Source organism: Hakea prostrata, chromosome 6 (genome assembly GCF_041222555.1).
Source record: "Hakea prostrata isolate BN-2017 chromosome 6, UWA_Hpros_2, whole genome shotgun sequence".
Lineage (NCBI taxonomy): Eukaryota > Viridiplantae > Streptophyta > Magnoliopsida > Proteales > Proteaceae > Hakea > Hakea prostrata.
Genome location: NC_142605.1, coordinates 39,629,305 through 39,649,695, shown reverse-complemented (window position 1 = coordinate 39,649,695; position 20,391 = coordinate 39,629,305). Strand labels below are relative to the sequence as shown.

At 37.9% G+C, this 20,391-nt stretch overlaps 4 protein-coding genes across 4 annotated transcripts; 2 read left to right on the top strand and 2 right to left on the bottom strand.

Moving 5' to 3' along the window:
- The first annotated feature begins 213 nt into the window (after window positions 1-213).
- On the top strand, window positions 214-2,420 carry LOC149014054 (dof zinc finger protein DOF4.6-like). The gene is made up of 2 exons (XM_089160197.1): window positions 214-405; window positions 925-2,420. The coding sequence occupies exons 1-2, from the start codon at window positions 379-381 to the stop codon at window positions 1,750-1,752; spliced, it is 855 nt and encodes a 284-aa protein (XP_089016323.1). The 5' UTR covers window positions 214-378; the 3' UTR covers window positions 1,753-2,420.
- Window positions 2,421-5,372: 2,952 nt separating this feature from the next.
- On the bottom strand, window positions 5,373-11,683 carry LOC149014053 (uncharacterized). Its single transcript, XM_089159532.1, has 3 exons — window positions 11,320-11,683; window positions 9,035-9,183; window positions 5,373-5,810 (listed from the first exon to the last, which is right to left on the bottom strand). Exons 1-3 carry the CDS (start codon window positions 11,503-11,505, stop codon window positions 5,672-5,674), a joined length of 474 nt encoding a protein of 157 aa, XP_089015658.1. The 5' UTR covers window positions 11,506-11,683; the 3' UTR covers window positions 5,373-5,671.
- A 1,770-nt stretch (window positions 11,684-13,453) lies between these two features.
- Window positions 13,454-16,085, top strand: LOC149014052 (pentatricopeptide repeat-containing protein At3g16610-like). Its single transcript, XM_089159420.1, has one exon. The coding sequence runs from the start codon at window positions 13,524-13,526 to the stop codon at window positions 16,083-16,085; it is 2,562 nt and encodes an 853-aa protein (XP_089015546.1). The 5' UTR covers window positions 13,454-13,523.
- A 41-nt stretch (window positions 16,086-16,126) lies between these two features.
- ISI1 (binding protein) lies at window positions 16,127-20,195 on the bottom strand. The gene is made up of 5 exons (XM_089159421.1): window positions 19,707-20,195; window positions 19,129-19,334; window positions 18,470-18,568; window positions 16,998-17,071; window positions 16,127-16,646 (listed from the first exon to the last, which is right to left on the bottom strand). Exons 1-5 carry the CDS (start codon window positions 20,008-20,010, stop codon window positions 16,421-16,423), a joined length of 909 nt encoding a protein of 302 aa, XP_089015547.1. The 5' UTR covers window positions 20,011-20,195; the 3' UTR covers window positions 16,127-16,420.
- Window positions 20,196-20,391: the final 196 nt, after the last annotated feature.

Sequence of the window (20,391 nt, the reverse complement as noted above, 5' to 3'; positions counted from 1 at the left end):
TCAGAAAAGGAGGAACCACCTCACCTTGGTCCTCAGTACACACACAACCCACCCACAAAAGAATAATTAAAACATTTTAATTTGACAAGAAAAAAAGAACCCACATTAGAATATAATAAATTTTAGGACAAATATACCGAGACCAAAAAGATTGATTAATTAATGATGGCAATTTTTTAATACAAGAAGGCAAACAACCCCATCATCCATCCTCCTCCTTCCTCCTCCTCCATTCATAAATCAAGCCGACACATTTTAAACCACCCATGAGATCATTTCAAACATTACCACTTCTTTCTCTGTAAGACCACCTGCGCACATCAAACATAAGCAGCTCTTCTTCCTATCTCTCTGAAATCAAACAGAAAACCCTCTTCCATGGACACTGCTCATCAATGGCCACAGGTAAATAATTCTGTTCATGGGTCTATGGTGATCTGCATGAAGATCATGAGATTTTGTTAAGAGTTAGGTTTGTTGAAGCTGGTCAATACACCTTGTAATTGTATTTAAAGAAATTTTTGATGGATTTCCTGTTCTAGTAGAGTTTGTTCATCTCCTTCTTCTTTTCTTTGTGTTTGATTTGTTTTTGTGGAGATGAAAGGTGTAAATTTAACGTCTGGTGCAAGTCCCCACTTGGTTTTATTTCATGTTGTTGTCGTCTCAGTGCTTCTTTTCTTCATGAAAGTTGAAATTTGAAAGCACTGCACTTTTTCTTTTCTTTTTCTTCCTCTTCCTCACTCCATAAAGGAATGAAAAAAGGCATTATTTGTTACCATTATTTTTCTTTTTTTCTTGCTGGTGTAGTCGTGAAAGTATATGCACTACTTTGTTTTGTTTGTCTCTTCTGTTTGCTGTTAGCTTTTCATTTGTGTTGATCCGTTGGGTGTTTTCTTTTATTTGTTCTTGTTTCGGATTGATCAGGAGATTGGTCTGGTGAAACCCATGGAGGAGATGGTCTCTAATTCATGCTCAAGGCCTATTTCAGAGAGGAGAGCGAGGCCTCAGAAAGAACAAGCTCTGAACTGTCCAAGGTGCAATTCAACCAACACCAAGTTCTGTTACTACAACAACTACAGCCTTACTCAGCCAAGATACTTCTGTAAGACTTGCAGAAGGTATTGGACTGAAGGTGGGTCTCTCAGGAATGTTCCTGTTGGAGGAGGTTCAAGGAAGAACAAGAGATCTTCAACATCTTCTTCTACTTCAACTTCATCAAAAAAGCTGCCCGATCTTACTCCATCTACTTCCGCTTCTCAAAACCCTAAGATCCTTAAAGGTCAAGACCTGAACTTGGCTTTCCCAGCCACACATGAATTCAGTACTGTGTCTGAATTTGTTGAGTTACCAAGCATTGAAAACAGAAACAACAACAATAGTAACGGCAACAACCCTTGTTCATCTACTTCATCTTCTCTTTCAACTCTAGGGTTACTCAGAAGTGGGCTTGCTCCAAGAGGCATGAATTCCTTCATGCCGATGCCAAATTCAGATTCAAATTCGGTCTATCCATCTGGGTTTGGACAATTGCAGGATTTCAAGCCAACTCTTAATTTTTCTCTTGATGGACTTGGAGTTGTAGCTGGAGGGCATGGGAGTCTACATGGGGTTCATCAGGAGAACACTGGGAGACATTTATTTCCTTTTGAGGATTTGAGACAGGTTTCAGGCACCATTGAGTTTGAGCAGAATAGAGGACAAGGGGATTCAAATGGCTATTGGAATGGAATGATGGGTGGAGGATCTTGGTGAAGAACAAGAAAAAGATCAAGTAAAAGTGCAAGAAAAATATGGTGCTTCTTTTTTTCCATTTTATTTGCATGGTGGGTGACTTGTTTGAAGTTCTATAGAACTAACAGATTGGATACATGGATTTCTCCCCCTCATCCCTCCTTTTCTTTGGTTCTTTTTGTTCTAAAATTTTCCTTTATTCCTTCCCCTCTTCCCTTTTTTACTACTTTTTTTTTTCTTCCACTCTCTACTCATGGTGGTTACCAACATTTGAAGCTTATTTTAGATTGGCTTCAAAAGGGTGTCATGGGTTGGTGTTTAGGAACAGAAGATGATGTCAAGAAAAGCCATATTTTTCTTTTGCAGGGTAACATATAAAGAGAATTCCAAGGCAACTACCTCTAGGGCTTGCAGTATGGCCGTTATATACATCTTGTATCTCAAGAAAAAAGTGAAGAGAAGGGTAACCAATGTCATTATGTTATTAATGGGCTTGTAGAAATAATTTTCGAGTTGTAGCTGGGTAGCAAGAACTTGTGAGATGTGGAACTATGTAAGGAGTATTATGGACAGAAGAATGACTCGTTTAATTTGTTTATTTTAATTTAACATAAAAGGTTTTGCGTGTCTTCATTAGTTATTCTGAATATTATTTTCATCATTGATAGCATTATTAGTTTCACTCAAGTGCACTCAAGTGGAAGAAAGCAGCTGGAAATTATGTCTTTGAAGTCTGTTCAACCTGTGTTTCCCTTTCTTCCCCCTCCCAGCCTCCTTTTGCTTTTATTTCTTCTTGGAAGCAGGTGATGTCAGGACAGTCAGGTCTCATCAGCCCATCAAAGATTCTTCCAGCCATGAAATCACTTCCATGAAGCAAAAATGAGTTGGAGAAGAACAGTAACTGCTAGCTAGGTATGACCCATGACATTATTTAGTTTCTCTCAAAACCACATGCTGCAACTATAATGGAAGACCAACTTTAAGGAAAGTTCTAAAAAGGAATTAAAGAACAGATTCATTACTTCTTTCCTCTCCATTACTTCAATATTTTAAGAACACAAACAAATGGAGCTCAACAATCTGCAACAAGTCGTATTGACTTGAGATAATTAGCCAGTTCGATCAATTACCTGCCTCAACCAAAGCCCACCTAATAATTTCTAAATCCACTCCAACTATGTCAAGTTGCCTTCTTTTTCATGTAAGATCATTACTTCCCATGCCACCTCTTCCCTTGTGTTTAAAAAAATGAGTAATAGATAAAGAATTCTGACAACCCACCCAACTTTGGTCGTCAAAAGGGTCCCATAAACATTCTCTTGGGCAAGCGTGCCTAGGAATAATCTCTCCCTCCCACCTCTGCAAATCCGTCCAAAAGTCCTTAAATGGACCCTTCCAGGTTTCCTTTATATTTTTTTTGTTTTAAGTTGTTCCCCACTCACCACTGTGTTTAAACTTTAAGCAACAGATGAGAAATTATAAGCTTCAGGCTTCAGCTTTCGGTGACAAACAATGATAATTGAGGTTTGTTGATTACAATTTTATTGGTTTTCTGGTTACCCATCTGTCTATATGGGATCTAGCTAGTGGGTCTCATGAGTCTTCTTCATATTAGATTACAAGATTACAGTTACACAGTTCTATATAATAAAACCCTTGTTTGTCATCTGTATTATTTGAGTCACGAGACTTGCAGTTCTTACAGTTGGAGTCAATTCAACCAACAAAACTGTTTTATTAACTGTTAGCTTAGCGATTACTCGCTTTTGGCTACCTTCATCATCTAAAGTGTAGAATTTTTCATTCAATCTTTGAATAAGATATACGTAATAAAAAGTCTGTGACTTTTTTCCTAAATTGTTTGTTTTGTTTCTCGCATGCTATTAACCCAATCCCAACAAGCAAAAAGTAGGGATAAAGGAAAAAGAAAGTTTCACCAAATGAAGAGCATTTGGACCCTCTTGGGATCTTAAACGAAGAATAGAATAAACACCAGTTTGACACAAGGTTTACTCTAGGCTTCCCTAGGTTTTGATTTTGCCTTTTGCTTAAGAGATAAGGAGGGGAAAGAAAATTAGTTTTCATCTTCTTTCTTGGAGAAGCAAATCTTATTCCTGCATCTGGAATACGACAAGGACTTTCTGCTTGTTAACCCTTGTAAGTCAAAATGAGGTGAGGGATGGATTGGTATAGCAAACCAATTCAAATGGGACAACGAGATTGGGACTGGTTGATGTAAAAATAAAAAATTATACATGATGTTGCTGGGGAAACCTCATGTTTAATCAAACTTTAATCTATTCATACAAGAATTAAATACAATATAATAACTGAATATAACGATAAATATTTGGTATTTCAACCTTTTGGGATCTACTTTCACATTCTCTTGCCTCTTATTCTCTTAGAATCTTTGTTTGATTTTATGTAGAAAGAAATCAAACCCAAGTTTGCGTTATGATTACGAAAACCCAAAATGTTATTTATAGAGTTTTAGGTTTGGAGAATTTCACCCTCTTCTTCTTATACCTCAGTTCCCCTTCACCCAAAACCTAGGTAGTGTGAGCAAGAGTGAAGGGGCATTAAAGTCATTTTATCACACATTTGAGGAAATTCATTATTTTGGATTTAAAATTTAACAGAAAAATGTAATTGTGGGTAATGAAAATTTTTTCAAATTGTAGAAAGTGAGTATCCAATTGCTGTTTTTGAGTTCAAAACTTACTTTCAAGTTTCAACTCGTTTTTGAGTTCATCAGCCGTGTCAACTTTTGAGGTATCAAGAGTTGAAAGTAAGTTTTGACATCGCATGCAGTTTAGTTATTTATTTTTTAAATTCACTTCTCATCAGATGTTGAGATTGCATAAGAAAACTCTCCCAAATCCTACTATACTTGTGCGAAAGTCTTTGGCACCAGATTCGTCTTTTGCTTCTTAGAAAGATATTTGTGATTAACTATAGTATTCAGAGCAGCTGGTAACTTCAGTCATTTTCAACCATTTGATGTCATGATGAAAAAGGTAAATGATACTTAAGGACGGAATTTTGTAGTTATGGACGATGGCTGCACATGAATTTGCGAGAACAGATTTGGCAAAGCTCAAGAAAGTGACTTAAAGGATCTGAGGCTGACTGGTAAAAGCTATTCTCTCTAATTTTTCTTCTCTTTTCCCTGACAGAACTTCGTGTTCATGAACATAAACAAGACCCTCAAAAGGGCCACTATTAATTCTTTACCTTGCAACCATCACTCACTCACTCCCCTGTCTCTCTCTCTCTCTCTCTCTGTGCATTATGAATTGCGCTTAGCAGAGGATGTTGTGAAGGGGCAATCCTTCTAGTGCCATCACAGGCATTAGGGGAATAGTTTTGGTCACTTGAAATCAACCAGTAAGGGAGAAATTATCCTATTGAGAGCATGGTTTGAAGAATCGATGTTGGATCTGTTGATTTGTGGTACCTGTCTCCGCCTATACCCTTTCCTGATTGATCCCATTTCTGGATAGGTTCAAAAAGGAAAAAAATTTGAAGAAAACATAAAAAAATAAGGAATTTAGGATTACTAAACGGATTAATAAAAACGCTGATAGAGAGAAATACAGTGTTAAAAAAGAAAGAAAAGCCTAGTCTAGACTTGGAGCTTTGATAAAATAAGAATAACAGCACTAAAATTCTCCACAGGGAGAATTTCTTTTTCTTTCACCAACTGTACAGTGGATATCAAATACACTTATTATTCGTATATCTAACAGACAAATATAACTATGTAAAAGCAGTCCATGCCAACCAACTCTCACTTGTCAAGAAAAAAAGATAAATGCAACAGTAAAGTACCCCCTTCAAATCCTGACTCTCCTGTACAGGCAGGCATATAAACCATCAACGATCGAAGGCTCTTACTTTAGTACAACCACAGTGGCTTTGTCATTTATGTGTCAACTCACTGGTCCCCATTGATTCCAAAGATGCGGACCTTATGCATGTTTGGGAACTTGGCAACCACCAGAACGAACACCGCAAGAGTGTTCAGGAAGAGCATGGGATGTTGGTAGTCAGTTGTGTGCGAGGCAATCAAGTACCTGCAACAGAAGCAATGGGTTAATAGAAATGATCTTCCTTGGCACAACTTTCAGAACAGTTGACATCTCAGTGGCTTTGTATATTGGAAACTATAAATGAGTTTGGATACTCTCCAATAGGGGACTCTCTCAATGAGTGTTCAATGAGTTATAAGATTCAGTCACATACAATTTATAGTCCAAGGCTAGGATAAATCCAACGATGCCATTGGATTAGAATATTACACAAGATAAATCCTATAACTCATTGGGCACTTATCGGGAGATCCCTCAAAGGAGAGGAGCCACAAACCTATAAAATAGATTATCCAGTCTATCAAGCCAGACCACAGCACCATAGTATCAAGGCCAATGCATCAACAGCAGGCACCATATGTGAAAATTTCAGTTATTTGTTAAAGATGTAAACAAATGCATACTGCAGGGTTATAAAGGTCAGAAAATTGACAACGCAAAAGAAGGTGATAAAATGAGAGTAGAGAATAATACAAGTATGGAAAAGCAATTAATAGTTGGTCTGTCATTCCAGGGGCGCCTCTTCACCTTAGTGATGCCATAACAACTAGGCATACTCTGCTAGATTTAAAAGAAAAAGAAGAAAACAGACCCAACATCAATGACAACCACAAGCAGCCCACCTTTCTAGTTATATAACTAATCTATTCAGCTGGATTAGAAGGCTCTTTGAACCTGATGTACTTCTGCTATCTTCTACTAAGAGAGGAGGTTTAGTCTCTTCTTCTTCTTCTCCCCCCCCCCTTTTTTTTCTTCTGTGGATAAAATTTTCTTTCCTTATAAAATAAAAAAAAAAAGCAGGTATGCACATGATGAGCAGCAAGTTCCACCCATCAAAAGCAACCACAAGCATAAGAAGTAACAAGGGCCAGAAGCAGCATTGGTAACAGGAGGTGGGGAACAGTAAGAGCAGAGGCCATGAAGTAGAGCAGGAAAAAAAGATTTCCAAGTTGACATGATAGCCACTACTAGGTTAAATTAATAAACAGTCAGGATTCAAACAAATATATTCAACAGTTTAGATTTGAGGTATTTTTTTAATGTGTGCTCATGGTGTCTGTAGGTGTGCTGCCACCACTCACCAGTCAAATAAAAGTTTGACGGCAAGTAGTGCAAAATGATAAGACAGACAAGTGAAAACCCACCCCCATCAAATACTGGAAATTATGTTTGCTCAATGAAACCAAATAAATTTTAAAAGATGAGGCACCAAGAACCACAGGAACATGAGATCTTCAGTATGCCAAAAGGGGAGTTTGTTTTTGTGTGTGTGTGGGGGGGGGGGGGGGGATGCAAGCTAACAGTCTTGTTATCTTCCAAAATTCTCACCCCCAAAGGGAGGGAACAACCCCCCCCCCCCAACCAACCCACAAAAAAAAAAAAAAAAGAAATTCAAGCAGCAGGGGGTAAAATGCAGTATATGCTAATATATATACGTAATCCTGAAACCTTCCTCTCAAAAAAGAACATGTGTTTTTTTGGAACAAATTCAATCACACCAGGGAGAAGCTTGGTTAATCACCCCCATTCACAGATAAATCTCCATTCACCTGCACTGTCTCAGAGCTTGGTTTCCAATGTCAATTTGGTGGTCAAAGAACTGAGTTGGTGCACTTTTTCTTTGTTGAAATCAAAAGTAGAACTGGTAAGAAGCATAAACTAAAATTACAAGACATATACCAAGATGAAGCATAAACTCACAATAAAATTTCAAGATATGGTGAAATCTGAGATACTAACTCGCATAGCATCTAATCCAGAACCTCAAAAAGAAAAAATGCTACTGGATCTCAATGGGATCTCGTATTATGTTAACATGAATGCCTAACAAAGCGTTTGGGCACTCAGAGCCCTTTCAGCCCTTCTACTCATTGTAAAATTGGTTTTCTGCAAGATGATATCTCGGAAGGTTTCTATAGACCACTTTTGACACATAGAATAGCATACTGATGTTCTCCAATCATCAAAGACAAATCCTTGAACCTCCTGTTCAACCATTCAGCAAACCAATTCCATCCATGGAAATGGAAGAAAGCCAACTCTCAATTAGTCAGCAAGTACCACTCATGAAATCAATTACATCTGGCTACAGCCACCCATGCGTTTGGTTGCCTTATCCAGGCCAAGAAACAAACATCTGAGTGGATAAAGCTCTCTACAAGCCAAGGCAACAAGGAACAACACCCAATGACTCAAATAACATAAGGATACTCCCCAGAAACCCAAAGATCAGAAGCAACAGGAATAACAACAAATGACAGGGGTCTTCTTCAACCTTGGAAGAAGTGCATTTGCAAAAAAAGGGGAAGAAAGTTAGTAGACATACTAGTGGTTGAGAGTTTGATCTAAAATAGCATATTTAGTAGCTAGATAGAGTTCTATTTGAGTTCATTCATTTACAGTGTAAAGAGTGGTCAAGAGTACTTTTTGAGTCACTCAAGAATTCTCAAATGACTTTTCATATTTAATACACTCCCATAAACTGGAGATTATTTGATTAAAAAATATGAGTTTCTCCTTCTCATTATAATATGAGAAGAATTGATTTTGCTAAAGTTCCCCAAAATATCCTCCCCCCCCCCAAAAAAAAAAGAAAGAAAGAAGAATATGGGAAAAATTTTAAGATATCACTATGGTTGCGTTTAAAAAAAAAAAAAAAATTCACCAGTGAAAGATTTGCATTCCCCTTGATCCTATTTCACAGCATCCAGCCCCTCAAGGTTAAAACTCTAATAAATTTAAAGAGGCCAATGAAACCACATAATGCCCTAGGAGACGGGGAAACAGTAATAACATCTAGTCCTGATCTTGGACACATGACTTCTGCAGGGCATTGGTTCATCGAATCATGGTGTCAACTTCATAGTCTCGAAGTACATGTGAAGTTCATCCATTTCCAATATCTTTTCAAGACTACCCTGACTTGAAAATAGAGTCAGTCATATTTGTAACTACTACATGACCATCATCCAAAAAACCCAAAGCATGAAATACTTGGTCTTAAATTAATCCCAGAAGCATGCAATTATCCATGCTCTGTTTATATTGAGAGTGCACACAAAATTACTGATGATCACCAAATGATGAAACAGGCTCGTGTTGGATATGTTGAACAAATAAGAGAACCAAGTACAAAATCATTGCTTAGCTTCATTTAAGATGTTTTAAGAATTCAAAAATTTTAAGTTCATATCATATAAGATACTCACAGCACCACGGGTACAACAGTCAAAAACTTCCTATTGCGAGTGAGCTGCTTGCCATTGTCCATCTGCTCCCACCAAGTCAGTCCATTGTATATACCCTGATCTTCAGAAAATGGAGTTCCCTTCTTCCAGTGAAAGAAGTGATAAGTGACCTGAAAGACGAGCCCCAAACCTCAATCAAGATACATCTAGGAATGTAAATAAAAGGAACAAGAATATTGGAACATTAAGAGCAAGATCAAACACTATCCAGATCATGAACATGAGGGGAGTAGATATTTTTACATTGGAAAACCAAACAGAAGAAATCAACAGGGGTGAACCACAAGAAGACATAATCTGGCTCTATTAAATTTCAATAAACAGAAAGTCAAACTAATAAAGTTGTTTTCAAATTCCTGATGCTGGAAACCCTAATTAAGTCTCTATAGAGGCCTTGTTTTCCTCCTTTGAATAGCAGATCCCTATAAGCTTCAACCCAAACAATAGAACCCCAATAATCAACACTGATGGCAATTTGTTATTATGAGGAATCCATAAGAAAGCAATGGAATGAAACAAACTCAATGTGATTGCTTGGTTCTCACCAACGGACAGGTTTAAGAGGAGAACCAAGGGGTTTAATCACCACAGGTTGGGCTTTCTGCAACTCAAATCTGAGATATAAAGAGAAGAGGGAAAGAAGATATTGATGCCAATGCCTCGCAGCAAATCGCATTAGTCACAAAAGGCTACCCGTAGTGAAGCTAAGTAATACGACAGAAAGGAAAAAGAAGAAATTATCATGACAGGGGAGAAAAAGGTTGATGACAACTCACAACCGTTGCTATTGCACCATACCAGTACCATAAACAATTCAATTAACTTAATTCATCAAATCCAATGATAATCATGGTTACAAGAGTATTTAAAGAAAAACAAGACTCCTCACCCACATAATCTAATCCTTAACTAAGTAATTCTAGTAGTAACTCTTTTAATGTTTAGCCAACTAAAACTAAAACAAAACTCACATAAAAAACAAAATGAATAAATATACAACAGAAAAATTAAACACATTCCAAAAAAGGGGCATAAACAGTGTACAAGGCTCCCACAACCGTAGTTTATGATCTGGGGAGGCTCAGAATGTACACAGCCTTACCCTGCAGCTCTTTCAGACTTACAACAATCTCTGCTGCAGCAAGGCCTGCCATCTGAATATTTATAGAACCTACAAAAACTAAAAACCTAATAGATCCGGATTATCTTCACATGAATATCCAATGGGTTTGAGCCAGTCCACGTAAATGCTCCTACATCAATTCAAGTATGCAATGCCAAGGGATGAGAGATACCTAAATGTTTATTTAAGAGAAAATCTCACTGAATCTTGTGGTCTCGTGGAGCTTTTGAATACAAAAGAAGATCATGATTCTTTGAACTCACAAACATGTTGAGACAAAAACATAAAACCATATGTACCCAAAAGAAACATAAAACCATAATGATAGACATTTAATCAACAGAATGATTAGCAGATAATTGTTAAACAGAGTCAGCCTTAACAATCTGGTTTTACCAACTTGCTTCTACAAAAAAAATAACTGAACCAAAATTATAACAAAATAAAAATCTCTTTTTTTAACCCAGTGTGCTATCCTGTACTCTAGCGGAGAAAGTTCGCTACGTAAGACATAAAATTGGATAAGACTCAAAATGAAATCAGCAACTACTACTGCAATCAAGCTCAGATTCATGCGATAAATACCAAAACTTCAGAGGGTAATTTGCATGCACTCTTGGAGAACCCTGATGACCACATAAAATACCTCGAGTTCATCATTTATCCCTCCTTGAAACTAATTACTTCCAGTCAAGACCACCCCATAACCTAAAAAAATGGAAAAGGGCTCAAAACATCTTGTGAGATGATCAACCGTGACACAAATTCGTCAACTCCATCCCACCCACTGGTAACACCCACAGGGGATGTTCGGTGTTAAAAATACCATCCACATAAACCAATTTTTCCCCCAGCGTAAACCCATCTTCTGCAACAAATAACGAGAACACTCCATAACCCTAAATCCAAGTGACAACTAAAATAAATACCAATTAATTCAGCCACAGAAACAATAAAGAATACCAATGGATCAGAAGCGAAAAATAATCAAACATATGCCTAAGCCCCGATATTAGTATATTACACAGAAGAAAACCCTTAGTGCGACATCAAATCTAAAAATTTGAGTCTAAAAAGGAACAAAAAAGAATTAGAGAGAGCGATTACTAGGTTTGAAGCTTACGACGAAATGGCAGAGATTGACGATGGTCCAAGCCATGCCAGGGGTGCATCCAAAGATAGAAAGCACCATAAGCCAAGAGAAGAAGAGGATCAAGATGTATGTAGTCCAGACGCCCGGATACATGAACCACTCCGTGTTCTTGTTCAGATCGGGAGGGGGCACTGCGTTTACGTACAATTTCCCCATTTTTGCCGATGAGAAGCTCAATCCATCCACTGTTAAAGTTTAAGAGATCAAATTGAAAGCTTTCCTTCTTCGCGTCTCTCCTAGTCGCAGAAAGAAAGACACCAGAGATTATTATAGTCGTTAATTGCAATTAGTATAAGGGGGGCTCTCTCGTCTCTCGGGTGTCGCCACCAAAAAAGGTAATTAAAGAAAAATCAATAATGTAAGGAAGAAAGTTCCCCACGACTACCATATGTACTCGGTACTCCTAGATTATTAACACGAGATATTTTTTATAACGTTCTCTTATTGGAGTGATCATATTATTTTTCCTTTTTACCAAAAATATTGTTATTTTTCACATCGCCATTGTAGAACACTTCAACATTGGGTTTTTTATGTAAGAATTTCTTACAACTTGACTATCCAAATTGGTCAAGAAAGAAAAAAGAAACACTCATAACTTAATTTTTTTTTACATATATCACAAAAAAAAAAACAATGGTTGTTATATTACATATATATTTTTAATAAAAATAAATATTTTTATTTTACCTAAATTATATATGTTTTTTCTAAGCTCTATGTAAGAGATCATTCTAGCCATCATTCATTTGAAGTTCTATACAAGCTGAAATGTTGACCATTAAATCAAGTTTGCTTAAAAATACTAAAGAGAGTAGAAAGGACATTGTAGTGAAAATCAACCACAAGGAAGTGGTCCCTTGCGTCTTTGAAACATGGCACATAACAAGAATAATGTAAGTTGATAAAATATGATAATTAAATTGGCATTTTCTTTCTATTTTGGTTGCTTTCCATTTTATTCTTGAGGAGTTTAACAGCTTGATTAATTCTTTATTTATAAAATACAAGAATATATGACCATTTTCCTTCCCTTTTGTTACTTGAGCCTTGTGGTTAGACACTTTGTTGTTGACATTATCTATAATGAATGGATATCCGTATTATTACAATTAGAGCATTCATCTATTTTCATCATTCACCAATTCCTTGTCAAAATAGGTTATTCAATCAATATTGTTGGTATAAACATACATGCACGATAGCCATGTTAGACTCATCATACAACAATGGACAACTCCGACTCCATCTCAACAACAATGGTTAATGCTCAAAATCAACATAATTGAATTAGACACCCTCAGTAAGTTAGAGGTCTGTATTCCCTTCACACCTCTCTACCACACTATAAATGAGGGATTGATTGAAACAAAAAAGGAAGTGGGGAGTTCACGAGAGAGCCTTTAGGGTTCCCACTTCTAATGCATTTTTTTAGAACTCAAAGGTGAATCCTCTCCTAATGTTTGGTGAAGAGATATAAGGGAAGCACAGACCTCTACCCATTAGATCCATAGCAAGTCCGGTTGAAGAGCAGGGGTGGTTCTATATACTAGCAATTTTTGCATTGATGTTTCTACGATCATTTGTTTTTGTTGTCTTACATCAAATGTGATCACTTTGCTTGGCAATCATCCCATTATCATCTCTCTTTTACTCTATTAGGCTACGTTTGTTTGCAAAGGTGGGGTGGAAAAAAAGGGGTGAGAAAAAAAACATGTGGGTCCTATGTGTAGTAGGGTAAGAGAGAAAGAAAGAAGAAAAAAAGGTTTTGTGAAAAAGTAATAGTAGTGGGTCCTACTTTTTACTTTTCCCAACTTTCCCAAAGTCCTCCAATTGGGGTTTAAAATGGGCTGGTATTAGATTCAAGAAAATTTGTTTCTCACTTTTCCACCCTAAACAACCAAACAATCTACAGTTTTGGGATTTAAGAGAAAAGTAAGAAATCTATCTTTTTTCGAATTTTCACCTTTTATTTCGCCCCGCCAGGAGTTCGGATCACTATTCAGTGGCCATAGTACTCAGCATTAAGGGAGTAAATTTGAGTAAATAAATAAAAATTAGAGGTAGACCCCACTTGGTCCCACATGGCCTCAACCAATTTTTTTGGCCAACCACCGTCCGGGGAGTAACATGATCCAGACTCATGAGGTAGCTGAGATTCCTTACTGAGCGTAATGGCCGTTCTCCCGGTGTCGGATGTTCTACGTATCGTTAACCTTTCATCGCGATATTCCTGCAATGATTCAAACTCTCGTCACAAAGCCACGAACCTATCCTTACAACACTCAAAGGATCCACCTCTCCCAGTTAACCAAAACTCTCTTTCGTTCCTCTATGATCTACCGGACTCACGTTCGTATGCTCCTATCCTTGAATCTTGTACATGTTCCCGTCTCGGAAAACAGATACACGCTCACTCCTTTAAAACTGGCTTTTGCAGGCACGAGTATTTAGAAACCAAGCTGCTGCAAATGTATGGCAGGTGTGGTTGCATTGAGCACGCAAGGTCCTTGTTTGAGAAAATGACCCTGAGAAACATATATTCCTGGACTGCTATAATTACAGTATTTGCCCACCATGGTTACCTTGAGGAATGTCTTGAACTATTTCAACAACTACAATTTGAAGAGATTAGCTTGGAGTATTTCATATTTCCTGTGCTTTTGAAGGTTTGCAGTGGTCTGGGTACGCTAAAACTGGGAAGGCAGTTACATGGGTTTGTCATTAAGAGTGGGTTCATTTCGAACATTTATGTGTGCAATGCTCTGATAGATATGTATGCCAAGTGTGGAGGCTTGGGTGAGGCCAAGGAAGTTCTAGCTAAGATTCCCCAGAGAGACTGTGTTTCATGGAATTCTCTAGTCACCGGCTGTGCAGCGAGAGGCCTCGTCTTCGAGGCATTGGAGTTGCTAGAAAGTATGAGTTCAGATAATTTATCACCTAATCTTGTTACTTGGAGTGCATTGATTGGTGGATTTGCACAAAACGGGTATTGCAAAGAAGCTTTGGAGTTGCTTCACAGAATGCAGGCCGCTGGGTTTAAGCCGAATGCTCGCACTCTGGCAAGCATACTGCCTGCTTGTGCCAGATTGCAAACATTGAGCCTCAGCAAGGAAATCCATGGCTATGCAACCAGGCATGGATTCCTGTCCAACCCTTTTGCTATTAACGGGTTGCTTGACTCATATAGGAGGTGTGGTGACATGGGTAGTGCTGTAATCATCTTTTCAGAGCTTTCTGAGAGGAATCTAATCTCTTTCAACACTATGATTGTTGGGTATTGTGAGAATGGTGAGGTTGATAAAGCAAAGAAGCTGTTTGATCAGATGGAGCTTCGTGGGATCAACAGAGACATTACTACGTGGAACTCAATGGTTTCAGGTTATGTAGGAAATGGTATGTTTTATGAAGCTGTGCAAATGTTTAGAGACATGCAAATGGAAGAAAAAATTAAGCCAGACTCTTTCACCTTAGGGAGCATTCTCACTGTTTGTGCTGACTTGGGTTACCTGAAACTGGGACAGGAGATACATTCTTATGTCATTCTTAGAGGCCTACAATCTAATCCCTTTGTAGGTGGTGCTCTGGTAGAGATGTACTGTAAATGCAATGATCTAGGAGCTGCACAATTGGTTTTTGATGAGGTATTTGAAAAGGATACGGCAATATGGAATGCTTTGATATCAGGTTATGCCCGCTGTGATCAAAAGGAGGAGGTTCAAGAACTTCTTCATATGATGCAAGCAGCTGGGTTTGATCCAAATACATATACCTGGAATGGAATAATAGCAGGTTATGTGGAAAATAGCCACAATGAATTAGCTCTGCAAGTGTTCTCTCAGATGAATGAGTCGGATTTAAGACCAGATGTTTACACAGTAGGCAAAGTTTTACCTGCCTGCTCAAGGTTGGCAAGCATTGAGCGAGGCCAGCAGATTCATGCATATGCGATCAGATGTGGGTTTGACATCCAAGTTCATATTGGGGCAGCCCTTGTGGACATGTATGCCAAATGTGGATGTCTGAAGCGTGCAAAGTTGGCCTTCAATAGGATATCAAAGCCCAATCTGGTGAACTGGAATGCCATGCTTGCTGGATATGCCATGCACGGAAAAGGAAAGGAAGGAATTGCGCTATTCTGTGAAATGCTGGAACATGGTATCATGCCTGATGCTGTGACCTTCCTATCTGTACTATCTTTGTGCGTCCATGCTGGGTCTCTTGACTTGGGCAAGGAGTACTTCGATATGATGGTTCATTACAGAGTGGAACCTTCAGTAAAACACTACACTTGTATGGTTGATCTCCTCAGTCGTGCTGGATGCCTTAGTGAAGCTTATGAGTTTGTTAAGAAGATGCCCGTGGAACCTGATACTGTGACATGGGGTGCTTTGCTTGGTGGCTGTGTTATCCATAGGAATGTTGAATTAGGGGAAATTGCAGCAAAGAGGTTAATTCAAATGGAGCCACATAATACTGCAAACTATGTTCAGCTAGCAAACATGTATGCTCATGCAAGGAGTTGGGACAATCTTGCCCAGACAAGGCAGATTGTTAACAATAGCGGAATGCAGAAGAGCCCTGGATACAGTTGGATCGAAGATAGGCATCAGAGCCACACGTTTCTTGCCTCTGATAGATCTCACAAAAGGACAGAGGAGATCTACGCTACGTTGGATCATCTGACCATTCAAATGGGTAGAGAAGGTTATAGAACTCATGCAAGTGGAACATGATAGCTTAGCATTCTTAACAACTACCACATACAACTTCTGTATATTATATGTAGCTTACCCAAAATCTCTGGCAAAACATGTTTTTACTGAGACATGCTTCATGTACAATTTATATCATGTGTACAGATTTCACAACTGCTCGCCCTCAACTCTCCTAACTAGGTTGTGTCCATAAATGGAAACAGACAAATAAACAAATAGGCAATGGTCTCACCCTTAGGACTAACAATCTGACTTCCCTTCAAACTTGTACTTGAATACTGTTGTGAGAAGATGATGGTTAAGGTAAATTATCAAAGATCAGTTGGCATCTCATCAGCTCCCTAATAGCCGATTCAATCCAGATCCAGTGACTCAAGCACCCTACGAGCTTGGATGTGCAGAGCCATCTGCCTCTGCTCTGGGTCAAGGGTTGACCCAAACTGACTTGCTGCCCATATCAGTGATGCTGACCTCTCACCCATAAGTCGCCTCATGTCTTCATGTATGGTTGCCATTGGAGGTCTTTCCCTACCATTTACGTGTCCGATAAGAAGCAGCAGGAACTCCCCACATTTTATTCTGAACCAAGCAGAACACGTTTTTTCTTAGTCAATAGATGTTGAAATAGCCAAAAAATAATCTTGAGTAGCTAAATTCATATCAAGGCACCAACAAAACAATTAGCAAGAAACAGAAAGACTATTATTTCCAGTATTGAAACCTACAATTAATTGAAAAGAGTCATGGGGTTAAGGCATGTAACAAGCTGAAGAAGTGTGATAGGTCTTCCAAACAAGGAAGCAGAGTTATATTCAGGAACTCATTTAAGTGTTGGTCAAGCACATTGATGAGTTTAGATTTAAATAACTTCATATTTTATTTGCATAAAAAGAAAGAGGGGGGAAAAAAAGACAGACTAAAAAAGCTTACCTTATGCTTTCTTCTACTACTTTATCTTTAATTAGCTCAGTAATTTTCTCAAATCCACTGCATGCCTCAAAATCCTGAAACAGAAATAGCCATAAAATATGAACCACACAGAAAAGGATAGGGAGACAAAAGAATCCATTTTACTGATTTTGAACAACAACAAAGAACGTAGAAAATAGAGCAATTAAAAAACCTAATAAGTTACATTCCCAATGTTAACATATCTACCCTGTAATTTGTTCACTTTCTTCTCTACTTACAGTTGAATGTCTGAAGACAGCATGAAGAGATACCGGTTAGCTAACACCTAGTATAACCGCACCAACCAAAAATCAAGCCTAAACAGTATACAGGTTACAGAATGTTCTGCAACTGGGCAATGATGCTTATTGAGAGCCTCCTCTCAGAGAATGGATTTAAGGAAACCTTATAACCTTCAACTATTGGCCCAAGATCTAAGTATGAACTGAAAAAGAGAAACTGAATTAAATAAAAGGGCATTAGGGTGGAGAACGTAGGTCTACATTACAGGGTTCTAAAGATGAAGTGGTTGTATTGAGATTTTCCATAGAAGATAAGGTCTGAAAGAAACCGACATACTGATGGACAAGATCTTCTTGCATTAAGCTATGGGTTTTGAACAGAAAATTAAGTTAGAGAGAATATGGCTTGTGAAAAGTGAAAAAGAGCAGACCAGAGAAAATATGGATGACCAAGAGATAAAGAGGAAAAATAACAGAACATATCAAATCCTCTGGGTTTTATGGCTGCAGATCATTTCCATTATTCAAGGTGTGATGAATAGGCAAGGAATAACACAACGGAAATATAACAAACTAAAACTTGTAAAAAATCTGTTATATTAATTCACCTCAATTATAAAAGAAAAACAGAATTACCATTATTGCAAGGGCTGTTAGTACCCAGTTTTAAAGATGATCTTCTTTTCCTAAAAGGGGATCTTAGCACTAAACAACCTAGACATAAAAGGAGGGTGGGAAAAGTACTCGATGAGGATGCCAAGCAATCAGAACATCAACCATGGTTGTTACATATGTCCTTAAATGGTGTGTTTTTCACTCTTAGCCTTTAGCATAAGGTGGTGACAGAGTATTTAAGGTCACTCTTTTCACGAAATGGTATTCAAGTGAAAAGAGACAGTAAAGAAACAGATTATAGGTAGGAAACTGAAGGAAGTGAGGAGCTCAAGGAAAACCTACAAGATAGAAAAATAGATAACCTACACACTTAGGAATGACAGCAAAAAAAATTAAAATTATTCTTAACTATAACATACTTCACGCCATAGGGATTGAAAATCTAGCTCAAAGAAATCGTGACATTACTATGATGGGTAAAACAAAACCAGCAACCAACTAAAAGCAACTAAAAATTCAATTATTGATTAAACGAAAACAAGCACATAGCCATTCAAAGAGTGCATAACCAGGAGTCTATTAAAGGCTATATACCGTTTGATTAGTTGATGAATCCAGCATGACAGATACTAAAGCATCCAAGCATGCACCTTGGACAAGGGGCCCTCGTGTCGACAATATATTCATCAACACCTGCATGTAACCAGACAATCTCAGTCCATCTCCAACACTTACAACCCATGTGTTTAGAGAACACTTCGTGATAGTTCAGCAAAGTCAATGTTTATTAATTGAACACTTCAAAAAATGAAGTTACGCAAAATTCAGGCAATAAAAAGAGATGGAACACTTGGTAACTTGTAGAGATCATTATAGAATCTGAAACTAAAAAATGCAACAAGTTGATAGTCTGTGTTTACATGCACAAGAAAACCATTTGTCAACAGGAATAACAATGAATTCCATGATTCAAAAGTTGGGGCAGAAAATTAAAAGATCACAAATTAATGAATAAGCAGAATCAGTTAAAATCAAGCATATGCTGATGATATATTAGGCTACGTTTGTACATCTGAAACCTACCTGTACGATTTCTCAAGGAAATCATAAAATTTGTAAATCTATTTTGCTACCATTCCTTCTTCTCGAATTACCATCAGTAACTTAGAACCATTTTGTATTGAGAAATAGAGAAAAAAACACCCAAAGCAATCCACATCAAGATTAAATGCGTCCGTGAATGGAAACTATACTTTGATTGCTTTGTGTTGATGCGCCAAAGCTGTGCTTTCCCTGTGGAGTAGACAACATCCTTCTAGAACTCTAAGCGCCAGTGCAATCTCGGTGTCCGTGGATGGACTAGTAATCTTAACGGCCTCTACGCTGAATATATGATCTAAACTTGGTGCTTGCTCATCCGTCGATTGCTTAAACGAATGCTCAAACAGAACAGGAACAACTGTTGCATAGCATAAAATTTTACCATCAGCGTTTCAAACACAGCAAGTTCATATGAAGCCGCGAAGACTGAGCAAGATTTTGCAAATATTCATCAAATCTCCAGGAATTGTACAATAATAAGAGAAAAGCACATTGAGAACATAAAACAAGGGAAAACAAGTACAAAGAAATAAATAATGCTCAGGGTCAACAAATAGAGATGAAATGGGTCGATTTTTCTTTATGTTTAGCATCAATGAGAAAACGAATTGGACGATATAGAGCTCTAAGCCTTCCCTGAGCTGATTAACACAGCGGTCATGCCAGACCCAGGAGCCCTAAAATTCAATGCTGTTAGAAGGGAACACTGAATCGCAAGGAGAGAGGTTACCTTGGAGTTCGGGGAGAGATTGGCCGTGACAGAAGAGACGAATCATCGAATCAGATTCCGCGACCGATCGGAGAAACTTGAGAATGCTGCGAAGGCCACGAACTCGGAGGAATGAGAACTCGGCTTTAGCATCTCTCAAACCTGTGCGAAGCGCGAGTGTAACCTCTCTGTACAATCGTCTCTTGTGGAGCGAATTCACTAAGTCTGCAACGGCAGGTGAAGCATATGATGAAGACTGAGACTGCGAAGGAGATTGCGAATCCAAATTTAGACCTTCACTCCACAATGGCTTCTTTAGATACATCGTTCTGTGATCGTTTCCCTTTTTTGTTCTCCACCTCCGTTTTTATTCCTCTGCTATTGTTTTACAAAAAGAATTTAATCATTTACATTTCCGACCAGGAAATTCCAATTTCTTCACATCAATTTCTTCGGTGGAAGAAAGACTCTTCGTTAATCACATAAAAATTTTTGGGGTAAAAAATAAAAAATCTTTACCTGTGATTAATGGACATGTATTCTGAAAATTTATCAAGTCCATTTTTGTTCATTTCCTTGTCAAATAGACTGTTCATTTCCTTATAAATATGTGTTTATATCTTAACATCACGTCAAATGGTTGAAATCCATTTATCAATCAATAAGGAAATTGATGTTATAACACACGACATAAGCATACGTCTAT

Excerpts from the sequence above, each read along its gene's own strand:
- LOC149014054 (XM_089160197.1), top strand. The coding sequence starts at position 379 with ATGGACACTGCTCATCAATGGCCACAG. Across the intron at positions 406-924 it reads CTGCTCATCAATGGCCACAG|GAGATTGGTCTGGTGAAACC; the intron begins GTAAATAATTCT and ends CGGATTGATCAG.
- LOC149014053 (XM_089159532.1), bottom strand. The coding sequence starts at position 11,505 with ATGGGGAAATTGTACGTAAACGCAGTGCCCCCTCCCGATCTGAACAAG. Across the intron at positions 9,184-11,319 it reads TCAATCTCTGCCATTTCGTC|GTCACTTATCACTTCTTTCA; the intron begins GTAAGCTTCAAA and ends CTCGTCTTTCAG. Across the intron at positions 5,811-9,034 it reads ACTGTTGTACCCGTGGTGCT|GTACTTGATTGCCTCGCACA; the intron begins GTGAGTATCTTA and ends CTTCTGTTGCAG.
- LOC149014052 (XM_089159420.1), top strand. The coding sequence starts at position 13,524 with ATGGCCGTTCTCCCGGTGTCGGATGTTCTACGTATCGTTAACCTTTCA.
- ISI1 (XM_089159421.1), bottom strand. The coding sequence starts at position 20,010 with ATGTATCTAAAGAAGCCATTGTGGAGTGAAGGTCTAAATTTGGATTCG. Across the intron at positions 19,335-19,706 it reads ATCTCTCCCCGAACTCCAAG|TTGTTCCTGTTCTGTTTGAG; the intron begins GTAACCTCTCTC and ends GCTATGCAACAG. Across the intron at positions 17,072-18,469 it reads ATTCATCAACTAATCAAACG|GATTTTGAGGCATGCAGTGG; the intron begins GTATATAGCCTT and ends TTTCTGTTTCAG.